At 57.0% G+C, this 21038-nt stretch overlaps 4 protein-coding genes across 4 annotated transcripts; 1 reads left to right on the top strand and 3 right to left on the bottom strand.

Annotated features, from left to right (window-relative positions):
• Positions 1–1657: 1657 nt before the first annotated feature.
• On the bottom strand, positions 1658–2902 carry ATP5MG (ATP synthase membrane subunit g). Its single transcript, XM_058818997.1, has 3 exons — positions 2685–2902; positions 2332–2492; positions 1658–1830 (listed from the first exon to the last, which is right to left on the bottom strand). Exons 1-3 carry the CDS (start codon positions 2746–2748, stop codon positions 1732–1734), a joined length of 324 nt encoding a protein of 107 aa, XP_058674980.1. The 5' UTR covers positions 2749–2902; the 3' UTR covers positions 1658–1731.
• A 242-nt stretch (positions 2903–3144) lies between these two features.
• Positions 3145–12659, bottom strand: UBE4A (ubiquitination factor E4A). Its single transcript, XM_058818995.1, has 19 exons — positions 12409–12659; positions 12123–12299; positions 11870–11982; positions 11146–11298; positions 10900–11059; positions 10515–10717; positions 10108–10299; positions 8950–9283; positions 8566–8692; positions 7386–7693; positions 6688–6820; positions 6075–6262; positions 5888–5988; positions 5646–5759; positions 4787–4961; positions 4489–4669; positions 4142–4289; positions 3749–3906; positions 3145–3593 (listed from the first exon to the last, which is right to left on the bottom strand). The coding sequence occupies exons 1-19, from the start codon at positions 12530–12532 to the stop codon at positions 3452–3454; spliced, it is 3231 nt and encodes a 1076-aa protein (XP_058674978.1). The 5' UTR covers positions 12533–12659; the 3' UTR covers positions 3145–3451.
• A 2139-nt stretch (positions 12660–14798) lies between these two features.
• Positions 14799–16834, bottom strand: LOC131567459 (G protein-activated inward rectifier potassium channel 4-like). Its single transcript, XM_058819086.1, has 3 exons — positions 16661–16834; positions 15369–16551; positions 14799–15142 (listed from the first exon to the last, which is right to left on the bottom strand). Exons 1-3 carry the CDS (start codon positions 16832–16834, stop codon positions 14799–14801), a joined length of 1701 nt encoding a protein of 566 aa, XP_058675069.1.
• A 2189-nt stretch (positions 16835–19023) lies between these two features.
• CLDN25 (claudin 25) lies at positions 19024–20021 on the top strand. Its single transcript, XM_058819169.1, has one exon. It carries the CDS (start codon positions 19024–19026, stop codon positions 19696–19698), a length of 675 nt encoding a protein of 224 aa, XP_058675152.1. The 3' UTR covers positions 19699–20021.
• Positions 20022–21038: the final 1017 nt, after the last annotated feature.

The following is a 21038-nucleotide window of genomic DNA, read 5'->3' as shown; positions in this document are numbered from 1 at the left end:
AAATTAGATGGTTTTGTCATCTCCAGGGACAGGAGCATCTTTGAGCTCTCCCAAGCTTTACTAGTGCAGCTTGATCCCATCCGCCCACTGAAGCTTTTGCCAGGCCAGGCCTGGTGTGAGCTGCAGCCCCCTGAATGCCCACTGAGCCTGCTCTGGAAGGGGCACATGCAGACAAGAACAAGTCAGAGATGAGAGGCAGCTCTTGGAGTCAGATCAGACAGCCTTGCCCTCAGTGGGGTTCTCTTAGGTTCAGAATCGTCCTTCCAGTCAAGCTCACACATGACATCCCATATGTGATCTCCCTCTCCTTGAGGAACATATCCTGCAGAATCTCATACCAGAGCCTGGTCCATTGCTCTCGCTGGTCTCTACCTGCTGGGTGAAGTTTGTGATGACAGGAGCAAAAAGCTTGTGGGGAGGAGCAGTTTTGGGGGCCATCATTCACCCCTGCTCAGCCAGAGCATTGGCTGCAGCGCTGGTCAGGTTTGCTTGGGCTGAGCAATCACAAAACTCTGCAGCACCACGAGGAAGGCTGTGCGAGGCAGGAATGGTGTCCTGGCCAGGCTGGTGGGAGATGCAAGCACAGGACACAGGCTGGGCAGGGGGCTGGAAGCACAGGTCCAGTCAATGCTCCTGTTGCAGACTCCCCCACAGAAGACGAAGAGTTCACTGAGCCTCAGTTTTCCCATCTGTGGCATGGAAGTGACCCAGAGCTGCTGAGGCAGGAAGCCTTCTTTTTAACAAGACAGAAGAAAAGGTCTCCATCCATGCCACGAACAACCTTACCACAAACTGCTTACCACATCTGGAGTGTGTGAGCTCAGCTGCACTCCCTGTCAGAAGCACACAAGGCCTTGTGCTGGGATGAGCTGCTGAGAAGGGCAGTTCTGCTGCAGAGAGAGCAAGTGACATGCACAGTCACCCCAAGACATCAGGGTCACTGAGGGCTGGGGGCCTGCAGGGTCACCGTGTGCACAGCACAACGCCCACAGAAGCAAAGGAGCAGCAGGACAACAACTGTATCAATGAGGAGCAATAATGACTAAAACCATCTTCTAAGACAGTAAAAACAGGCTGCTAGCCCCAGAAAACACCTACAAATTATTTTCTGAACATGTCAGAGCACAGGGTACTCACCAGGTTTTGTAGAAAACCCTGCAAGAGCTGGCTGACAATGAGCAAGGTGGTAGAACCCCAGACAGCTCAACCTTTGGCTGGTGGTAGCTGAGGTAACAGATGTAAGTAAAAAGGCTCTGCTTACTTACACAGGCTTCCACTGCACCAGTCAGATACCAAACCTGAAGGGCTACGTTCCCTATGGAATAAGCCATGGAAATTGCTTTTGATAATGGAAAAAGTACTGGAATTTGCTTTTGGGTCCCAGTAGCTGATGGGAACTGCATTCAGGAACAAATGGAATATTTCCCCTTTCCAGCCTCTGTTTGATTTTGGGGCTCTCAGACCTCCCCTGGAGCCACAGTTGGGACACAGTGAGTGTCCCAGAGCAAAGAGAGCTCTGGTGACCAAGTGATGTCACTGAGGCACTCTGGCACCTTTAGGCCTGGCCCTTAGACCCCCCTTGAGGAGCCATCCCTGCCAGCATTGTCCCCAGGACAGGCTGGCACCTGTCAGAGTACCAGACAAGGATGACAACAGCTCGATCAGCTCCTAGTTTTATTGTTGCAGCCCCCATTACAGACCCAGCACTGCTGGCATTGCTGAGGTGAGTGCTCACACGTTGTAGCCGATGAGGCCGCGCTTGCCGATGATCTCTCCGATGTAAAACCACATCAGCACCTCCGTGGCCACCAGGCCGTTCCTCACTGCGTCCTGAAAGGAAAAAGCCACTGCTCAGATCCCACACTCCCACAACAGCTCCTCCCTCACTCCCACCCCACATCCATGCCCTCCAGCAGTTCTCAAGGTGAAAACCCAGAAGCGGAGCAGGAGCAGAGGGTACCCCTCAACACGTCCCATCACAGAAATGTTGTACAGCATTAAGCACACTGTCAGCTATTGATTTTGGCTTTTTATAGCCCTTTCAAGGATCATTTCTTAGCCCACACACGGGAAACACACTAATTTCAAGGCCAACCGATGATCCAGAAGGCTGGATTCTCCCTTCCCTGGGAGCAGAGGGGAGCAATCACAGCCTGGTCCAGCAATAAAACAAAACACTTTGAACTCTGAGCCCCTGAATTCCATGAGCTTCATATGCCGTTGAGAACAGTTCCTACTCTTCCCCAGGCAGGAGCAGAGCATGTCCCGGGTGGGTAGGAGGCTCCCGCTGGAGCTGTGTCCCGGCAGTGCCGCATCCCGCCCCGCGGGTACCTTGACAGTGAGCTGCGCCAGGCGGCCGCTCTGGAAGGCCCTGACCAAGTCCTTCATGCTGTCGATGGCCCGCGGAATCTCGGCGGGGGTCGGCGGGGCCAGCTCCACCTTGGCGTAGTACCAGAACGTGGCCAAGCGCGGCTTCGAGTACTTGACGGCGGCTGCGGGAAGGGGAGCGAGCGGACGGTGTTTTCCCAGCGGCGGGAGCCCGCGAGGCCTGCCCGGGCCCGGTCCCGCTGCCCTCAGCCCCGCGCCCCCTCCCCTCCCCTCCCCCCGGCCCGCTGTCGCTCCCCTCGCCTCAGCCCGCCCCACGGCAGTCTCGCTCCCTCCCCGTGCCCTTCGCCGCCCCTCACCGCCGACCAGCTCGGGCCCGCGCTGCACCAGCCGCTGCACCAGCCCCTGCGCGGCCTTGGCCATCGCTGCGGCGCGCTCAATGTCACCGCCGCTCACCGCAACGGCGATCGCCGAGGGCAGCCCGCCGCGAGGACCCCGGGTCACGTGCGCGGGGCGGGGCTGGGCGGGGCCGCGCAGGATCCGCGGGTTCGAGACCCACGCAGGGCCGGAAGCGCGCCGGTGCCCGCACCGAACCCAAACAGGCTTTTTAGAACTCCCGGCAGCGCCACACCTCCAGCACCAGCTGTAAGATGATCTCTGTGTTTAATTTCCAACGCCCGCCATTCCCAAAACTCACTGGGGAAGTAAACCCTGCTACACCCCTGGCACATAAAAGTCAGAAAAACACCCCCTCATTTTCACCAAGTGAGAGATGGTTACAGTTTAAACACAGAACAGAGGGAGGCTTTTGGTGTTGCTGGAAAAGAACACGGCCAACACAAAGAGCAGGTAATAGAGAGCCAGGGCACCACATCATGAGGAGGCTGTGTTCTTCTCCCGTGGCTGAGGCTCAAAGCTGTAGTGCAGTGGGAAGTCGTAGTATTAAAGAGAGAGTCTTGAAAGGAAAAGAGAGAATAAGGGCTGGCAGGGAAGGTCTGAGGAGAGACTCCAAAGGTGGTGGCAATGCACTAAATGTGGTCGTCATTAGGGTGGTAGCTCCAGCCACTACCCCTGCATGGCTGTGATCTTGCCCATGACAGGAGGTTTAGAGATGAGAGCCTGTCTTTTAGTTCAGAGTGTCCTCCAGCTCCTCCTCCTTCTGCTTTTTCCTCTCTGCAAGCCATCTCTGTATCTTCTCTTTTAGCTCTGTGTTTGGTCTGATCTGGTCCATAGTTAGGGGACTCCGATTGAAAGGATCTGTCTGATCACTGAAACAGAAAAGATCAAGGAGATTACTTGGACATTCCTGGTGCTAGAGATAAAAAAAAAAAGAGAAAAAAAAAAAGAGAAAGGCCAGGAAGAGTCCCTGGATATGTGAAACAGATTCCCAAAAGTATCAAGGCGAGAGGGCTGTGCTGCACACCTGAGGAGGTGTCGGGCTATGGTCGATCGGTCCACAGTGACACGGGAGGAGGGCAGGATCACAGGGTCTGACATCAGAGTGCTCATGATTGGATCCAGGAATTCATCACAGGCATCTGCGTATGTCTCCTCTTCCTGCTGCTGCCGGTCTGCAAGAGACTAGGGAGCACACGTGGCTCTGAGGGATTCCGCCTCCCCACCCTTTAAAAACCAGGGAGCATTCACAGGTCTGTGCAGGCAGGGAACCCTCCCAGCTGCCCCAGCTGGACCTTGCACAAAGCTCCACTCCCAGAAATCCAGCTCCACAGCAAAGATGCAGCAATACACGGAGCAAAAAGGACACAGGGAACCAGCTCTATCTCTTTTTGTATGCTGAATTCCCTCCAGTGCTCACCTTGATCCTCTCAGCCAGGTTACTAAAAGACACTATCATGTTGCCAGGCTTGTTAATCTTCTTCAGAACCCGCACGGTCTGGGCAAAGAGCGTCGGTGAGTAGGAGCGGCCGTCCTTGGGGACTGTGGCACAGAAGTTTTCTTCATCCCTGCACCAGGTTACGTGAGAGAAAGGTTTAAGAATCCCCATTTATCAGGGCTGCCAAACAGGCCCCACTGCAGCCACATTCCCATAGCAAAGAACTCAAAGCTAAAGAAAAGCTCGAGTGTAACTAAGCATTTCTCCCCCAGTATCACCAAGATGGCTCCTGCATGGCTCCTGACAAGCTCACTCCCCTTGTCACCTACCCAAGGTTTAGGTAGATGGTGCAGATGTCAGACACGAGCTGCTGTGGCTTGAAGTCAAACTCACTGAAATCTTTCACCTTCAAAGCTCCCATTTTAGGCCCAACCAGATGTTGCAGAAAGTAGTTGAGCATGGAGATGATGCGCTCGGCAAGGAAAGGATGCACAAACAGGGACTTGATTTCTGGAAACCAAAAGAACAGCTTGCAGATTCACAGCCATTCCATCCTCATCTGACCACACTGAAACCAAGTTCCTGCCTGCTCACACCCTGGCAGGCAGGAGAGACCATTTCCCCTACCTGAAGTCAGGAAAGCCAGAGTGCCAATGGTTTCATTGGACATGATGTTGTGGAAACGGGCCAGCTGACCAAACATCTGCAGGCTGGACTCCTTCTCGCGGCGAGCCTCGGGGGACAGGCTGTCCCACTCGCCTCGGTCCTTCTCAATCTGCTGAACTTTGATCTTGCTGAGGTACTGCAGGACAGAACACATGCACTGTTTGCGTGGGTGGCGACAGCAAGGAGGTCCAGAAACACTCAAAACCAGTCAGGCAACATCCATATCACCCATCTTATCTGCTGGCCTTCCAGCAATCAGCTCTCTAGCAGGTAATAGCTCCCCAAAATAGCCCTTTCTAGCAGCAACAGCAGCTCTGAAAGGAGTGGAGACACATTTAACACATACCAGGGACATGAGAGCACCTGAAATTCCCTTGCAATCCCAAAGGAAAACTGCCTGGAGACAAAAGGCCTTTATTAAGATAAAACACTTGCAGAAAGACCAAGGAGATTTGAGAATCAAAACCCACAGTGATTGTTTAAAGCCTGAGTGTATCCAGATTATGAACAGGCAGATTTCCCAGCATGCTTCCTGTTGGATCTGAAAAAGCTCTTTTGCTCCTCTTGGTTCTGAGCTGCCTCCTGAACCCAACGGAAGGAAGGGTAACCCACGGACAGGGCCCCAGACCCTTCCTCCTGCCTTCACCTCTTCTTCCAGGGCACCGGCCACTCTGTCTTGGGATTGTTTCCTGCATACTACTTACTGCAGAGACTCACCAGGCAGAGCCAGGCAAGCTGGCCCTGTTCTGGAGGTCAGTATTGCACCAAGGAAGTGAGACCTTGTTTACCTGACAGTGATGGAACGTGAACTCAGCCCTACCTGTATGGCTTCATCCAACAGGAAAATGGCATCGTTCATGAGCAGGTTAAGGAAGCGCAAGAAGAGAGGGGGATTCATTGCCTCCAGGTTCTCTGAGGCATAATCAGCCAGAGCCTGCAAAGAAAGGAAATAGCAAATTCTGCAGCCCAGCCCCGATGGCAGGACGTGGAGCCCCCCCATGTGACCCCCCAGGTGAGCTGCACACCCACATGGCACACTCAGGCATGCACCTCTCGCCTCACCTTTATGCTGTCCCGGTAGGAATCAGTGTCCCACATGTACCTCAGGATGGGATACATGGGACGGCGGTAGTTGAACTTCTGTTCAAACTGGTGTGGGTCACCTGGGCACAAGCCAAAGAACCTTTCAAGTGGACAGTTCCCCACAGGTGCTACACAGGGAACACAACTCTTCCCATTCTGCGCTTACCCGTGAACTCGATATCCACAAAGACTTTGATGAGTGCCTCGGCCAGGTGGGCGGCGTGTTGGTAGGAGCAGAACACTCGCTTGCGATGGAACACGCTCGAGACGAGTGGGCTCTGAGCCTGATCCATGTGAGGCATCACAGCCTCCAACACTTCAGCCAGCTTGGCTCGCAGGTGAGGATTTTTCATCCTGCAAGACAAAACAAAGCAAATCCAGGATGGCATGTCCATGGTGCAGAATGGAGCTGCTCAGGAATCACTCCAGGATCTGTGTTCATCCATGCTTGAGTGCCAGACTGCTGCAAACCATCAGTAAAGCCAGCCCTGGGTCAGCAGTCACTTGCATAGACACCATGCCACAGTGGAATCTCAGGCAAAGGGAGAGTGTGGGAACACATATATTTAAGCACTAAATCCCATTTGAACCTTGCATGAAGCCAGTGGTCTCTAGGCAGGCCTGTATTCCCTTTGTGCCTCTTGCAGGCATTATTTCAGCTGTTTCAAAAAGATCAACCTGCTTGCAGCTGCACAAACCAAGCCTCAAGACAGCTCTGCAATTTCTACTTGCTTGGTCACCCTGGGAGTTCTGCAACAAGGATCCAGGGCTGCACCTACCTCTCCACATCACCCATGAAAACAGTAACAAAGTGAAGGACGTGCTCCAGGGAATCAGCAGAAGTCTCCAAGATGTCATCAGCAAAACGCCGCAGGAAAATGAAGAAGTCGCCCAAATTATCGGCAAAGAACTCTGCAAACAGAGATTGTAGCTGAGCTCCTCCCCAGCTCACCTTCCCTTTTCCAGCCTCCCATCCACTCTCCCCTCACCACCCTGATGCTGATTAACTACTGGTAATTAAAAAGCTGTATTAGAACCTGCCATGGAGAAGGATGCCCAGCCTGATGGCATGAGTAACATGTGGGACTCACTTCCCCTCTTCCCTCCCACAAGTCAGGTCGCTTCTGGGGTAAATCCAGCATCTGCTGATGACACACTTCTACACAACCCCCAAGGGAAGAATCCTGAAGCAGGCCCCAGAAAAAAGAGTTTACATCTAGAGAAAACACTAAATCAACGTAGAACTTGTCACTTGCAAATGAGTAAGACTTCTAAAAGGTCAGCAGCTTCACCACCCTAAGTATGGCCCTTCAAACAGCCCCAAATTCTCTAAGAGAGATCCTTTTCAGAGAGAATATTCTGCACAATGTCGGTGGTGGCACCGTGTCCTGCCCTGGACAGGGGAGCACTTGCTCAGGCAGCTCTTGCAGTGCTGATGCATGCAGGTGCTGGCACAGAGCAGCACCCGTGGCCTCACCTGGCACGTAGGCCAGCGTGCTGTGCTCCACCTGCGGCAGCGGGAAGCTCAGCTCCAGCGGCTCGCTGCCCTGGTTCCCCACTGCCAGCTGCACCAGCAGCACTGCCATGGACACCTGCAGGTTCAGGCAGTTCTGCAGCATCTGCGGTTCCGTCATGGCCGTCTTGGTGGACAGGTAGATCGTCATCAGGCGCTCAAACTGCTCCCTGAGGCTGTCAGCAGCGGGGCTGGAGCTCTGCTGAGCTTCTCGCCATGCCACTTGCAGGCGGTGAAGGCTTTGGTTTATCTTTACCATCTGGTCGTGCAACCTGCCCGGGAAAGGAGGCAAGGAGGGGCTCAGGAGACAGACAGAAAGACAGACATCCTGCCTCACCAATGCAGAAGCTGGTGGATTCAGATAATTTCCTGTGGGTACCCTGTCTGGGGCTCTGCGATGGGAAGCCTTGAGAAAAGGCTTGGCAGGACCTGGGAGGGTACGAGACCCTCTGAGGGACCATGGCACCTGCAGAGCGGCCTGGGGACACGGCAGAGCTCCCTTGGGTCACTGAGGTCAGGGATCCAACACGGCCCAGAGATGCTTGCAAGGTGACACTTCAGTTTCCCAGCAACAAGCCACTTGCATAATAACTTTTTTGTCAATGTCTATATTTAGAGAATAAACCAGAAGGGGACTCTGCTTGGATCAGCCATGACCTCACAGTATCTAGGCAACGATTTGCAGAGGGAAGTCGTGCAAAACAGAGTCTTTTAGTGTCCAGAAAATCCTCTCCTGGAAGCTGACAGCTACCTCACATTGCTGTTTCACATACACTCCCAGTGGACAGGTGCTCTGCCACCTGGATGAGGCTCCTGCCCCAAGGAGAGGGGGAATGGAGCAACCTATAAATACCAGCACTTGGCTGTTGGTGTCTACAAGTAACAGGGAGCCTGCAAGACTCCTTTATTAAGATAAAGCACTTGCAGAAAGGCCAAGGGGGTTTGAGAATCAAAACCCACAATGATTGTTTAAAGCCTGAGTGTATCCTGATTAGCAAAAATGAGAATAAAATTTCTTCCTGCAGTCAGTCAGGCTGAAGTTGAAGCAGCAGCTCAGCTGGCCACCCTGTGTTCACAGTATTTACTGAAATGTGCAGAGCTGCACATGGGTGGAAAACAGCCCCAGGGGAACTGAAACAAGTACCTGTGAAACCCCAAGTGCAGGGTATACTGCGTGAGCACCAGGTTTTCCGTCACCAGGTTGTAGCTGTTCGCAAACTGCGGCTCTTGCTCGCTCAGAGCAGGGATCAAACATGTTTCTTTTTCCAAACCTGTAAGGAAAAGCATCTCTGCATCAGGTCCTACCCAGCAGTGCTGGTGAGGAGAGGGTTGAGAGGGTCCCTTCTGTGAACACAAAAGGGCTCCTGGTGATAACTGGCAGCATTGTATTTGCACTCAGCTCTCTTCTTGCTCCTCTCTAGTCACAATTCTAACTCTCCCCTAACCCTAATGGTTTACTGAGAAGGCATTAGTGGGTAAAGTGGAGATTGAGGAGATCCGCTTTCCCATCCCCAAAGCTTGGGTGTACCTTTCATGTGTACGTTCTTGCTCCTCCTCTCCTCTTCGTTCAGCTCCTTCAGGGCACAGTAGGTAGGGTTGAAGGTTAGCAGCTTTGGAGATTGGGGTTTGCAGAAGGGCTGGCACAGCTTCAGGAGGGCAGCCCCCAGGTTGAGGAAGAAGGCATCTGAGGCGTACATCTGGAAGAAAATCTCTGGCATCTGGTTAGCCCAAATCTTGGTGCGGCCCGCATTTGCATGGAGGCAGTTCCCCAGCCAGGACAGGATCCTGTGCTTTGTCTCCGGTGACAGCTGCAACAGGCTCTTCAGCATCTGGTAGATCTTCTCATGGAACTGGGCCATGAACTGTTAGAGGAAACAGAACACAACTGAATGAGTCCTTGAGGGTGGTTCTTTTGCCTCTGTGATACCACTGCTATGAGACCCTTTCCTGCTCCTCGGGACACCCCATGAATCACCCATCACACACAGGTGTTACAAGCAGGTCAGATCCTGGGGCTGGCACAAAACAACAATTAGGCAAAAGCACAGCTGAGACAATTTGTTCTCATATGGAGTAAATCCAAAATTCTTTGCCTATTTTTGACAGCCTGAAAGAACCCCTGAGTGGGAAAGTTCCCCCCAGGGATGACCTCTGCACCCCAGTTCACTCCTGTATTTATATCCTGCATCCCCGTGTTTTACTCATGACCTACTGGAACATTCCTAGGAATTAATTCCTAGGTATTTCTCTAAGGAAGAAAATTACTTGCATAATGAGAGAGAACATTGCCTATCACTTTCTCAACTGGTGAATCAATTAGTGTTTTAATTACAGGACAGGCACTGAAAACTACTCCCTGGTGATTGCAACACCTGAGGTAGATGATCTTCAGGTAGCACCTCAAATTACTGATGTCTGCTCTGCCAGTACCAGCCACCCTTTTTCCAAAAGCTCAGGCAACTTTGATAAGGCACAAAGACCTGGGTTATAATGACCCAAGGCAGCTGGCAAAACTGTTTCCATGCTCCAGCTGGAGAATTCAAAGCAGTTTTGGGACACGCCTAGTTGCAAGGCAGGCTATTCCTGAACCAGCAGTGGAACTCAAGCCCTGATACCATGTTTTGAACCCTCAGGCAATGAGAGGCCACTAACACCACAGGAAGCAGAACTGCCCCGCTTCTCCCACCTGATGGATGTTGGATTCCTGCACTTTAATCTCCTGTGGGCTGGATCGGGATGGATTCAGAAAGTAGCCATGGTTCTCCACCACGCCAGGGGTCTTCAACAAACAGGAGATATTTAGAACGGCACCAAGCAAAGTCTTCTGGTACATCTGTCCATTGCTGGGATCCTTGGGCTGTATATAGCCTGCAAAAACCTGGGGAACACATCAGGACATGCTGACAGTTGTCCAAAATCCCAGCAAAAAACCCTAACATACTGATGGGTTTGTGGCAGGCTATGAGAAGGGAGAGGAGAGGTATGACTAGCCACACTGGGTGTTGCTACACCACACTGCTGGTTTGATCTCTGCAGATCAGGTCTTGCTCATGTGCCCCTGCAAAAAGCTCCTGCCTAAGCCAGAGTACCCACCTTGGCTATGTCCTTCTGCTTTGTGAAGTACAGGAGCACATCGAGGTATGTGTAGAGCAGGATCTGGCAGAGGTCCAGGTCCTTGATTCTCCCCAGCAGAATGTCAAACACGGGAACCATCACCTCCCCAAATGTGCGCACTTCCTCGTCCATCGTTAAGGCCTCTATGACCTCCTCGAGGAACTCGGTCATGTCTTCAAACTCTGGCAGGAGATACAAGGCTGTTACTCACAGTGCTCCAACAGCCAAACCGACCCAAACACAACCCCCCTTTTGGCAGCAAGGGGAGCCAAAGCTTCACCCAAGCCCTGGATGCTGCAGGGCAGCCTCGCAGCACCGAGGCAGTGGCACAGTGAGTACCGTGCCCCAGCCCGGCTGCACTTACGTGCCCCCCTCAGCGTCTCCAGCAGCAGGTCCACCAGCTGCTCGTACACGTTCTGGTTGACGTAGATCTCGGGGGTGAGGAGCACGGTGCGCGTGTTGGACACCGTCAGGTTGCGGCAGCGCACGGCGAAGGGCAGCAGGTTCTCGGGGACCTTGGTGATCTGACAGGGACAACAAGGCAGCTCCAGCTGGGGCACGGCAGCTCCAGCGGGGCACGGCAGAGCAGGGTGCAGAGAGCCTGGCCCACCTCCTCGCGGGCCCTGCGGAAGCAGGCGTAGAGGTAGCGCAGGATGTGCCTCTCCCCGGCGTCACGGTCAGCCGACAGGTTCTGGCTGCTGGCACAGGTCATGTGGATCAGGTGGCTCCCGGGCTCCGGCAGCAGCAGGCGGGTGAACAGGGCCTGGGCACCGGCAGGGACAGGGCACAGTGACACAGCCCAGCGCAGAGCTGATCCCTCCGGAGGAGGAAGCTGCACGCCACACAGCCTAATGGGCTCCTGCTGGGAACAGCTCTCCCTGTCCCTCATTAAGTAACTGCAGTGAGAACCCTCAGCTGCTTCTGGCCTGAGCAAACCCTCCAGCCCCTCATGGAACAACAGTACCCCTCCAGAAACCATTTCCACTGAAATCCTCCGCAGGAATGACTGATACAGCTGCAAATGAAGATGAGTGTGTGTGGACACTGTTGACTGAGCTCTCTGGTTTTTCTTCCCTTTCCTACAAGGCAGGGTCCTACACAGACCTACAGGGCAGCGAACTCCTGCAGCTTCCAGGAGGAAGGGCTGGATTCCCCAAATTCTACACTTTTCTCAGTCTCATATCCCAGAAATCTCATGGGCTTTTCCAGCAAAACAATAAGTGGCAGCTTGGTGCCAGGTTTTGGAAAAGGATGTGGGATATCATATGTACCTTCTGAGGAAACAAACTCAATCCAGAGGCCAAAGCCTGCAGGTGGCCCCAGGCAGTCCCTACCTGCTCCACATTGTCCATGTCCAGCCAGTCCTGGTCATCCAGGTCTGCGGCCATCTCCTCCAGGTACACACAGCGTGCTGGGATCCCATTGCCACTCTTCATGCTGGGGTCACCTGGGAAGGGCAGAGGGACCTGTTCTGTTCCACCTGTAGGCAGGACTGTCCCCAGCACCTGGCACTGTCCCCTCCCAGCTGTCCTCTCCCACGTCAGATCTGCCCCAGCCTGTACCACACCCCGCCAAACCCGGGCTCACTGTTGTCCAGGGTGATGAGGAAGATCCTCTGGATCATGTGGTTGATGTTGAGCTGCTCGCAGAGCTCTCGCTGCGAGCGGAACGAGCGGCTGATCTCGGCCACCGAGTAGTCGCAGTCGTCCAGGCTCTCGGAGACACTGTTGTCGGAGTCATCCTGGCTGATGGACGTCTCCTCGCCTGCACGACAGAGCCCTCAGCGTCTCGGGGGCCAGCCGTGTCCGAGCGGACCGCCTCGCCCCCTCCCCGTGCCCAGCCCCTGCCCCAGCGCCAGCCTCGACCTCCGCACCTGTCAGCTGCCGCAGCTGCTGCTGCTTCTGGATGGCGGCGAAGTGCTTGGCGGCAGCGACGGAGCCGAAGAGGGCGGCGAAGGGGTTGCTGGAGATGCTGTTGTTGTTCTCCTGGTCGGTCATCTCCCCTCAGGGCCGCGCCATACGGGTGAGCCGGGGCAAGGCTGCGGGGAGGGCTGCCGTCAGGGCTCGGGCCCGCTCCCCCGCGGGCACGGCGGGCTCGTCCCGCTCGGTGCGGGGGCTCCGGTCCCAACCCGCTCCCGCTCCGGTGCCACCCCGGCCCCGCTCCCGCTCCGCTCCCACCTCGGCCGCCGCCGGAGAGCTCTGCGCGTCACCGCGTCGCACAACGATTGACGTCACCGCGACGCGCCGGAAGTGAAGCACGGGAGGGGCGGGGCTTAGGGAGCTCGGGTGGGAGCGGCGGCAGCGACTCCTGGCGGCCGGGACGGGGATCGACACCTGCGGCCCCGCGGGGACGGGAACGGGAATGGGAATAGTGGGAATAATGGGAATAATGGGAATAACGGGGATAATGGGAATAATGGGAATAATGGGGATAACGGGGATAATGGGAATAACGGGAATAATGGGGATAATGGGAATAATGGGAATAACGGGGATAATGGGAATAACGGGGATAATGGGAATAATGGGAATAATGGGGATAATGGGAATAATGGGAATAATGGGAATAATGGGAATAACGGGGATAATGGGAATAACGGGGATAATGGGAATAATGGGAATAATGGGGATAATGGGAATAACGGGGATAATGGGAATAATGGGAATAATGGGAATAATGGGGATAATGGGAATGGGAATAACGGGGATAATGGGAATAACGGGGATAATGGGAATGGGAATAATGGGAATAACGGGGATAATGGGAATAACGGGGATAATGGGAATAATGGGGATAATGGGAATAATGGGAATAATGGGAATGGGAATAACGGGGATAATGGGAACGGGAATAATGGGAATGGGAATAATGGGAATAATGGGGATAACGGGGATAACGGGGATAATGGGAATAACGGGGATAATGGGAATGGGAATAATGGGAATGGGAATAATGGGAATAATGGGGATAATGGGAATGGGAATAACGGGGATAATGGGAATGGGAATAATGGGAATGGGAATAATGGGAATAATGGGGATAACGGGGATAATGGGAATGGGAATAACGGGGATAATGGGAACGGGAATAAAGGCAGTGGGAACAGGACAGGAATGGGAATGTGACAGGAACAGGGACATGAAGCCGGTCTGGCTCAGTGGGACCCGAGCCTGTCCCATGCTGTGAAACGCGACCGTGTGTGTGATAACCCAGTTTGTGTTTGTTATTTACCCAGTGGCCTGCATTTGAATATTAATGACATGTAAATCACCTGCTTAATAGGAAAATCAGTTTTATATTGGATCAACATGCATATTGACCCTTATTAACTTTGCACCTACAAACACTTGTTTGTGGCCTTTTTTTTTTTTAACTGTTCCTTGTGCAGGGAGTTTTATGTTTGTCGGGGGTTTGGGGCTGTAGGGGGTGTGGGGTAGGGACACTGATGTACATGTTTATATTACATCCCTATGCATCCTTTTTGTGCCGGGCTGAGCTTGCTCCATCTGCCCCATCCCTCCCCTCACACCCTTCTGGGCAGGACAGATTTGAGGTGAGGTCAGAAAATACCCTGCCCAAGACTCTGTGGGGGAATACAAAGGTAGGTAGATAGAGGAGAGGCAAAGGTGGACAAAAGGGGTTAAATCCAAGGGGTTATTCTGCAACCCCCTGAGGCAAAGCTGTCTGGGGACTGCAGGGAGGCTCCTCAGCCCAGCCAGACCCTGCATACACAGATTTCATTGATTTCTTTTCAGCCCAGGCCCCTGGCTCAGGCCCAGGCACTGCCCTGCCAGGTCCTGCAGGTGACTCCAGTGGTGTCATTTCTGTAACAATATTAATTTTATTCTACTACACCGCGTCCAGCCTCTCTCAGCACCAGCCCGCTGCAATGCTTCCCTGCTGGGGGATCCCGGGGCACCCTGTCAGACAGGGACTGGGGGCAGCTTGGGGTGCTGGGGGGCTGTGTCAGGGTCCATGAGGTGGTGCAGGACTGAGCCCATGGCACTGGGGGGCTCTGGGCTCTGCCTCTTCTTTGCCCGGACCCTGAGGGCCCCCCCAGAACAAACGCGGCTGACGGTTGGTGGTTTTGTCATGAACAGCCTTTACTCACCCGCTGCCTCGTATTCCTTGTTACAAAAGAACAACTTAACAAAAAGAATGAAAGAATGCTGTGGCTGCAGCTGGGGGAGCGGGGGGCGTTCAGCCCCAGAGAGCAGGGTGGGCTATGGCACTGTTGGTGTGGGGCACCGGGCCCGGGGGGGCTCAGGCAGGGCAGTCCCGCTGCGCTGGCTCGTCCCGGCCGCCCTGGGCTGTGCTGGCAGGGACAGCCGTGCCCAGCAGCGCGTCCTCGCCGGGCCCCGGCAGCGCGCACGGCTGCACCAGCTGGTCCCAGTACAGGCTGAGCGTGGAGTGCTCCTGCTGCTCCAGCTCCCGCAGCTCCTGCAGCTCCTTGGCGCTGGCCGCTGGCGTCTGCACCTCAAAGGTCATCTCAAAGCGGCTGTAGTCCACCTGGAAGGCGCCTTTCTCCAGGGACATGCAAGGCTCGAAGCGGTATCCCCAGAGGATCTCGTCCTCCGTGTAGGAGGTGCGGGCTTGGCACGTCATTCCTGCAGCAATGGAGAACATGGCTGTGCTGTGCCGGGTGCCACAATGAGCCCCCGAGCCTGCAGGGCGAGGGGCTTCCAGCCCTGCCTCACCCACGGCCCGCTGGAGACACACAGGACCCCGAGCCTCTCTTGCTCAGATGTCACTCCTGGGCCTGGGTTTGCCTGGCATCCCCAGGAGCCCAGGGGAGCCCCCCGCTCTCCACCCTGACTCCCCCAGACCACTTGCCTGTGGCTTCCACGATGCCCTCGAGGATGATGATGATTTCAAACTGCTCCCGGCGCAGCGACTCGGCCGACATGTCCCAGAAAGGGCTGTGGCGGTTGATGACGTGACAGATGATCTGGGGCTCCACCAGGAACAGACGGTCCTCCCCCGTGTCATAGCCCAGGTTCAGCTCCGACTGCTCCAGGGGGATGAACTCCCCCTCGGCCGTCTGGCGGGACTTGATCAGCTTTGCCCGGATCTTGGCATCCACCATGTGGCTTTCCCGCAGGTCCCCCACGCGAAACATCAAGCAGAGCTTCTCGTCCCGGAGGGAGATGACGCAGTTCTTGCTGAAGATGAGGGTCTGGGCACGCTTCTTGGGCCGGGAGATCTTGACGAACATGCAGCCGACCATCATGGCGTCGATCATGGAGCCCACGATGGACTGGGCGATGAGCAGGATGACGCCCTCGGCGCAGTTGGCCGTCACCATGCGCGTGCCGTAGCCGATGGTGCGCTGGCTCTCCACCGAGAGCAGCAGGGCAGAGACGAAGCCGTCCACGTTCTCGATGCACGCCTGCCACTCGGGATCGCCCCGGTGCCACACGTCGCCGCGCACCCAGGCATCCAGGAAGTAGATGAAGCCAAAGACCACCCAGGTGACGACGTAGCACATCATGAAGACGAAGAGGAACCAGCGGTACTTGAGGTCTACGATGGTGGTGAAGATGTCCGAGAGGAACCTCTTCTTGTCCTGGATGTTGCCCAGATTCACCTGGCACTTGCCCACTTTGGTCACGTAGCGCTGCCGCTGCCGCCGGCCGGCCTGGGCCGCGGGGCCGTCCTCCTCCAGCAGCTTGCAGCGCCGGCCCTGCAGCCCCTCCGGGGTGGGAGCGGCGGAGCTGCGGGCGGAGGTCCTGCCGCGGGACGAGTTGGGGATGTTGGCCACGCTCAGGGCGTGCAGCGGGTAGAAGCGGGCAGCCGCCTCTTGCGGGGCGGGCGGCGGGCACCAGGACGGGCGGCCGCGGTGCTGCTGGGCGCTCAGGCTGCCGCGGCTCGGCGGCAGCGACGGCTCCCCGGGGACGAAGCCGCCGTGACGGGGTGCGGACGGGTAGTTTGGCATCGCGGCGCCCCTCTTGGCGGCGGCGGCGGCGTTCTGCCCGCCGTCCTCCAGCGGAGCCCCGGGCGCGGCCGGCAGATCGGGCTGCGGGGGGGAAAGGAGCCCGTCGGTGAGAAATCGCCTCCGACAGGAGCCGCGAGCGCCCGGCGGCACCGCGCGCCGAGGATGCCCCGGAGCCCGGGGCGAGCCGTACCTTCTGCGGGAAGGTGCCGTAGCGGCTGGTGTCGGCGGGCGGCCGGGGCAGGTAGGCCAGCATGTGCTTGGCCGTGGGGGTCTGCGCCGGGGGGATGGAGTTGCTGCGGCCGCGGGGCTCCTCGGGGGGCAGCCAGCCGCCGCCGCCGCCGTTGCGGGCGTAGGGCAGCACCATGGCGGCGCCGGGGCGGCGGCTCAGCCCCGGGCTGGGCGCGGGGTCCTGCCGGGGGGAGACAAGCGGGAGTTACTTCGGACGGGAGAGCAGCGTGGGGCTCCGGCCCGCTCCGCATCCCCCGGGGCCAGGGTCTGGGGGAGCCCCCCTCGCCCAGCAACGCTTGTCCCAACTCCGGAGCTGTGCCGGGGTGCCTGCGGGCTGGCTCCAGATGGCTAAGCCCATTAAGGGCCATAATTGCATTGCAAGGCCGGGGAAGGAGGCACTCGTCTCCGGTGGGAAGCAGCCCCGGCAGCCGGCGAGCTCCGGGTGAGCGCCTAAGGCACTGTCCCACGGTTGTTCCAGGCCGTAGCGGGAGCTGCGGGTTCTCTGAGAAGCTCCGGGCAGAAATGGATGGTCCCTAGGTGCGGAGGAAGGTGCGAGAGAGGCAGATCCCACGGCCGGGCTCCTCGGGACAGGCTGAGCCCAGCCGGTGCCCATGGGGAGACGCGATGGGAGCTCATGGCCTGGAAACGCAACCCGGAGCGCAGCGGCCTGCGGGGGTAGGGGTGGGGATGGGGCGGCAGCGACGGCGCTCTGCCTCCCTCGAGCATCCCCTGCCACTGCAGAGCAGCGGCACCAGCGCTCCTCAGCGCGGCGACGGAGGATGTCAGTGTCCGGAGCAACCTGCCGGCCCCCCGGGAGACACCCACCTCATGTCCAGGCAGAGCGGCTGCCGGCCCGGCGCGCGTCGTTCTCGGCTCGTGGCTCCCGCTGCGCCCCGGCCACCGCCGGGCATCTTCTCCCCGGCTGCGGACGGGAATCCTCAGCCCGGCCGTGCCACCGCGGCCGGTGGGAGGGAAAGAAGGACCGGGAGCTCGGCGGCGGCCGCAAATCCTGCTCCAGCGGCAGAAGGTCACCCGTTAATCTGTCTCAATGACAGGCACAATTACCTTGAGACGATTTAATCGGAAGGAGCAGGTGCCCCAATGCCTGGGGGAAGGAGCAGGAGGGGTTTCCCAGCGGATTTCCCTGCTCTTGCCCTCGGGATGAGGCTCCCTGTCTGCTCTGAGGAGCGGGATGGTCAGCAAGGGCTGGAAAACATCCCCTCTCTCCTGCCCGGTCTGCGCTTCTCTGTTGAACGTGGTCCGCGCTCTCTCGCCCCCTCCTTGTGGGAGCCCCCTGCAAAGACCCTCCCGGCACTCACCAGGGCTGGACCCCGCGACCAGCAGGACTCAGTAATTTCCAGTCTGGCTCCCGATACAGATAAGAAAGACGGCGGATGAAGGGGAGATTAGTCGCTAATCTCCCAGGGAAGATGAATCTGCAAGCTGGACCCCGCGGAGGCCGTGCACGTGGGGGAGGATGGGGGCCGAGTGCCAGCACAAACTTGGGATTTTCCTGATGCTTCTTTCCGTCCTTTTCATAGAATCCCAGAACGGTTTGGGTTGGAGAGGGTCTTAAAGATCAGTCCAGCTCCAGCCCCCTGCCACAGGAACACCTTCCACCAGACCAAGCTGATGTCCATGGGCTTTCCCCAGCTGTGTGCTTGCATCAGGGTGTCTCCTATCAGGACAACACAACACCACGAGTCTCATCTGCTGGGTGCAGGACAGGGCGATCAATGCCCACCTGTGAGAAGGGCCCATCTGAAACCTGCGCCCTCCCTTGAACATCCCCATTCTCAACGCAGCCCTCAAAGGCTCCTTTACATATTTAATTAACGACCTAATGAGGATCAGGGCCACCGACTCCTGAGAAAAGCCCGATGCTTTTCTACCTCTCTGCTGCCTTGCATCTTTTGTGCTACGGTGCCAGCCGTGTCCCACAGAGGCTGGAACTGCTGCAGCCGAGAATCGCTGTCCCTGCCAAGGCTCTCGCTCCGGGGTGGCCAAGGCTCGGAGGATTTGCGTGTTTTGGCTTAACCCTCTTGGGCACGGCGAGGCAGCGGCGGGACCCAGCCCGGAGTTACCGCGGGGATGTGCCCGGCTTTTCCTGCTGAGCCGGGCTCTCCTTTTAGCATGGAAAAACCAACAGCAGCTGAAAAACGACCGTGGCCACACCCCGGCGTTGGAGGAACAGGCTTGAATTCGCCCCCCCGGGCGGCAGACGCGGCCGGCGGCCGGGCGGACGCTGCTCCACAAGCGTTAATGCCCGCGGCCGCCGCTCGGGGCGGCGGATCCGGGCCCGCAGCTTAGCGGGGCGGCGACGGCATGGCCGGGGGCTGGGGGGCAAAGGCGCAGGGCGGGGGGATGCTGCTGGCTCTCCTCGGGTGGATCAGCTCCTGCGTCACCACCTTCGTGCCGCTCTGGAAGAACCTCAACCTGGACCTGAACGAGATGGAGGTCTGGAACATGGGGCTCTGGCAGGTCTGCATCACCCAGGAGGAGGGGGTGGTTGAATGCCAAGCCCACGGCTCCTTCCTGGCGCTGCCCCCCGAGCTGCGCATCTCTCGCGTCCTGATGTGCCTCTCCAACGGGCTGGGGCTGCTGGGCTGCCTCCTGGCTGCCCTGGGGCTGGAGGGCTGGAGAACCTGCGAGGACAAACCCGGGCGAAAGCGGCGGCTCCTGCTTGCCGGGGGAGCGACGCTGGGCCTGGCAGGGATCACCACCCTGGTGCCGGTCTCCTGGGTCGCCTACAACACCGTCCTCGACTTCTGGGACGAGACCGTCCCCGACATCGTGCCCAGGTGGGAGTTTGGGGAGGCCACCTTCCTGGGCTGGTTTGCTGGAGCCTTCCTGGCCGCTGGAGGACTGCTCCTTGCCTGCAGCGCCCGCGCCCCGAGCACCGACACGCCGCTGGCCCCCGCCGGCCACCAGGGCCCCGCGGCACCAGGGCTGCCCAGGGGCCACCACCTGCACCCCAAAAACGCAGACTTGGTCATCTAGGGCCTCAGGTGCTGTGCCCTGTGCACCTCGTGGGCTCTTCCCCTGGCAGGGAGGGCTCCTGCTTGTTTCACAGGATGATTTGCTAATTGCTACGGCAGCTCTGCAGGTTTCTCTCCTTCCTCTGTGCGTCTGCTTCACCTTTTCTCCGTTAAGGAGCAGCAGATTTCCCTGCAGCACTCACCAAGCAAGAATGGGAAGGCAACAAGCAGCGGGCAGCGCTTTGTACTGTTGGTGACACCGTGGTACCATCACTGATGGGTGACACTGTTGGCTGGCATCTCTGGCAAGGCCCCCATAGCCAAGTCTGATGTGGCTAATGCTGTGCCCCAGTGCAGCAGCTCTTTCCTTGCATGTCTGTGTTGCTCTGAAATATTTGCAATAAATTATCATGTCCGTTGGCAGTGTGTCTGTGCTCTGAACGTGCAGCTGTACCTTGGAGAGGTGGGATGCAGGGTGGGAGCAGCAATGGGCAGCCCTGCTGCTGCAGCTATGGTTTAGTTGGTCCAGAAAAGATTGGAGGAAAAGAGAGAAAAATAGAAAACAAGGGGGAAGGAGGAAAATGAGACAAGGCAGCACCAAGTTCTACTCCTGCTGCAAAGGTGGGATGGCAGTGACCGTGTGCCCTGAAGGAGCCTCATCTTCTCATGGCTAAGATGATAAAGCTGATAAGCCACAGACCTTTGTGTCAAAAGTTCCTTGACCGCATCTTTTACCTGTGCACAAGAGGCAAGAAAGGGTTTTTGCTGGTCTGAACTGTTCCTTCCACATTTTCCTGATTCAGCTGTAAAAATCAAGGCTGATTACACACCTCTGTGAGCAAGAGCATGGACCATCAGGCTGGATTAGCACCCGGAGTCCTGACAGGGGCCGGCCGCTGCTACGGCACTGGTTGGACACGGAGTTCACTGCTGGTTTAATCCCTGCAGCTCAGAGCCGTGGGCGCGTGACCCTTCTCAAGGCAGGCCCAGCCCTGGGGAAAGCAAAGTCCACTCGCTCTAAGTCCCCTTTTGAAACCTGCACTTTGCTCAGCTGGAGGAGAGGAAGGAGCAGATGGGCAAGGAAAGGGAACAGTGATGATCACAGGCAGTTCTGGTGCTGCAGGACTGGGGACAGAGCTGGTGCTGCTGAGAGTGAAGTGGAAGAGGCAGGTGCTCAGTCCTTCTGAAAGAGAATCAAACAAGGTAGAACTGAGGGGCACTGTTCCTGGCCATCACCTCCCAAGGTGCTGCACCCCCTGCCAGCTCCCTAGGAGGGCTGACCAACCCAGGGAGCACGGAGGCTGTTTTGGCTCTAACTCCCTTGAGAAATGGGAGAACAGGACAGTGAGAAAGGTTTTCAGC

The sequence above is a fragment of the Ammospiza caudacuta genome, chromosome 23 (genome assembly GCF_027887145.1).
Source record: "Ammospiza caudacuta isolate bAmmCau1 chromosome 23, bAmmCau1.pri, whole genome shotgun sequence".
Lineage (NCBI taxonomy): Eukaryota > Metazoa > Chordata > Aves > Passeriformes > Passerellidae > Ammospiza > Ammospiza caudacuta.
This window is presented reverse-complemented; position numbering and strand designations above follow the sequence as displayed.